At 37.3% G+C, this 2,351-nt stretch overlaps 1 protein-coding gene across 2 annotated transcripts; it reads right to left on the reverse strand.

Annotated features, from left to right (window-relative positions):
* Positions 1-832: 832 nt before the first annotated feature.
* CXCL11 (C-X-C motif chemokine ligand 11) lies at positions 833-2,078 on the reverse strand. 2 transcript variants are annotated; one of them, XM_024754186.1, is made up of 4 exons: positions 2,003-2,078; positions 1,280-1,406; positions 1,099-1,171; positions 833-874 (listed from the first exon to the last, which is right to left on the reverse strand). In XM_024754186.1, the coding sequence occupies exons 1-4, from the start codon at positions 2,061-2,063 to the stop codon at positions 833-835; spliced, it is 303 nt and encodes a 100-aa protein (XP_024609954.1). In that variant the 5' UTR covers positions 2,064-2,078. The 2 variants fall into 2 exon arrangements, with proteins under 2 accessions (XP_024609954.1, XP_024609953.1); XM_024754185.1 differs by having other exon boundaries at positions 859-870; positions 2,003-2,063.
* Between the last annotated feature and the right edge of the window lie 273 nt (positions 2,079-2,351).

The raw sequence follows: 2,351 nt of genomic DNA on the forward strand, positions 1-2,351 counted from the left end.
GCTTCCCTGGTGGAGCAGTGGTTAAGGATCCGCCTGCCAATTCAGGGGACACGGGTTCGAGCCCTGGTCCGGGAAGATCCCACATGCCGCGGAGCAACTAAGCCCGTGCGCCACAACTACTGAGCCTGTGCTCTAGAGCCTACGAGCCACAACTACTGAAGCCCGCGTGCCTCAACTGCTGAAGCCCATGCGCCTAGAGCCCATGCTCCGCAACAAGAGAAGTCACCACAATGAGAAGCCCGCGCACCACAACGAAGAGTAGCCCCTGCTCGCCGCAACTAGAGAAAGCCCGCGCGCAGCAACGAAGACCCAATGCAGCCAAAAATAAATAAATGAATAAAAAAAAATCAAATCAAGACCAGAGCTACTAATTCTGTTATGAAATATTTGCACTCTTACCAGTTACCCTTAGCTTATAATTGTCTTCATAGTACATTTCATGAATTATAGCCTTTTTTATAAAACAAGATGGCGTTTAAGGACTTTTTCCAATTTTTAGGAAAAGGAATGTGGATTTGCATAAAAAAATACTTAGGGAATGTTCATGGATGCTTTTGACTTATGAGTCATGATCTTGATTTCAGCAATAATACATATTGTAATATAAAATATAGGTCAAATACAGACAGATAACTTTTAGAGACAGAAATGTTTTCATAGCCACAGCAGAATAGTTACAAGCATCAAATCTCCTAGAAAGTTTCCTAACCTAGAAATGCATGAATGTTCATTACAACAGGCAGGAGAAAGTCAGTTTCCTATTGCAGAATTCTTATCATGTCAGTAGTCAGTTACACTTGTTCTAGGTTTTCAAATCCTCCTTTCCAGGACTTCATACTTTTTGATATTTTAAAGAATTCATTCTTTCAGCTTTCTGTAATGAGAAGATGAGAGTTTTACCACCTTGGGCTGTTCTTGTTTCCCAGTGATTTAGGAGTTGACATGCAAAAACATACAGCTAATTATAACCAGAGACCCCTTATCAAAACATTTACACAGGATCATAGCAGAACAATTCTGCAGTTGTCAATTTTATTTTTTCAAAAGATTAGTCTTGGATAAAACAGATTATAAAATGGAAGTAATCTGGCAGCCTACCTTGAGTATAACTTTTGCTTGCTTTGACTTGGTATTTAGGCATCTTTGTCCTCTATGTGTTTTCAGGGTGATACTGTTAAGGGAAGATCCAAAACAGTCTTAAATTTTGGATGGAAAAACATAAGAAAAACAAAGCAAAAAAGCCACCACCATTGTTATCTTCAGTGAGTCCATTACTTACATCACTTCTGTTTTGTCACAGCTATTACTTGGGTAAATTATGGAGACTTTCTCAATATCTGCCACTTTCACTGCTTTTACTCCAGGGTGTGTGCAAAGACACCGTCCCCCTTTGAACATGGGGAAGCCTAGAACAGATCATAGCATCAGTTACTAATACATCTGATTGCAATCATATAGCTATGATTTATGTATAACCTTGATTGAAGAATGTGGACCAGGTTTTCATTAAGGCTAAAGATAGTAATTTGTCAAATAGCACTCAACACTGCTGTTACTGGGAAAGGAGCTTCAGTAAGAAGTTGATGATCTTCTCTTTAAATTTGTAAGCAAACCATTAAAGAATAAGGGGAAGAATGAAAGACGTTTATTGGAGATCAAGCTTATTTGCCTCTTGCTTTTATGCTCAAGAATTTTTCCAGAAAGCTAATAACATTATCTCATATAAAATCTTCTTAGCAGACATTTAAAACTGTTGCTAAAGGCTCTTGCCAGATTTTGCAGCCAAATAAGAAATTCTATTTAAAATGTATCATCTCTAGTTTAAATAATCATCTCTAGTATTTTAAACATTTCCAATATTCTCTGCCAAACCTATAGTAACTTCTAATGTGTGAGGTTAACTAAAAATTTACTGTATCTTTTAGGATAAAAGTGGAAGAAAAGACATTTGAAGCATTAGAAAGGAAATTTATAGGTTGAGAAGTTAAAAAGTACCGTATACCTTGAACAATTGTAGCACAGAATATCACAGCCAGGACTGTAGCCATGCCCTTCGTATTCATGTTTGTCTGTTGCTGCTGCTTTGGCTTTGATACTCTTCTTGGAGGGAGTAGAAATGCTGATCATGGAAGAGAAGTCTTAATTGGCATATATAATGCATTTTATACACCAGCAATCCTCTTACAGCAATAGGAATTTCCCTCCTTGAGTCATGTTCCTTTTTCCCAATAGTTTCTATTTTGTTCTCATCTAAATATTACTGTCCCTTCCTTTTGTTACAGGGTTGAAAGTAATACGAATGTGAAAGCACTTTGTAGATAGTAGATAGTAAAATGCTGTGTAAATGTAGA

This window comes from Neophocaena asiaeorientalis, unplaced genomic scaffold (genome assembly GCF_003031525.2).
Source record: "Neophocaena asiaeorientalis asiaeorientalis breed wild unplaced genomic scaffold, Neophocaena_asiaeorientalis_V1.1 scaffold148, whole genome shotgun sequence".
NCBI classification, from domain to species: domain Eukaryota; kingdom Metazoa; phylum Chordata; class Mammalia; order Artiodactyla; family Phocoenidae; genus Neophocaena; species Neophocaena asiaeorientalis.

Excerpts from the sequence above, each read along its gene's own strand:
- CXCL11 (XM_024754186.1), bottom strand. The coding sequence starts at position 2,063 with ATGAATACGAAGGGCATGGCTACAGTCCTGGCTGTGATATTCTGTGCT. Across the intron at positions 1,172-1,279 it reads TGTGACAAAACAGAAGTGAT|TATCACCCTGAAAACACATA; the intron begins GTAAGTAATGGA and ends TTCCCTTAACAG. Across the intron at positions 875-1,098 it reads AAGCAAAAGTTATACTCAAG|AAAGCTGAAAGAATGAATTC; the intron begins GTAGGCTGCCAG and ends TTCTCATTACAG.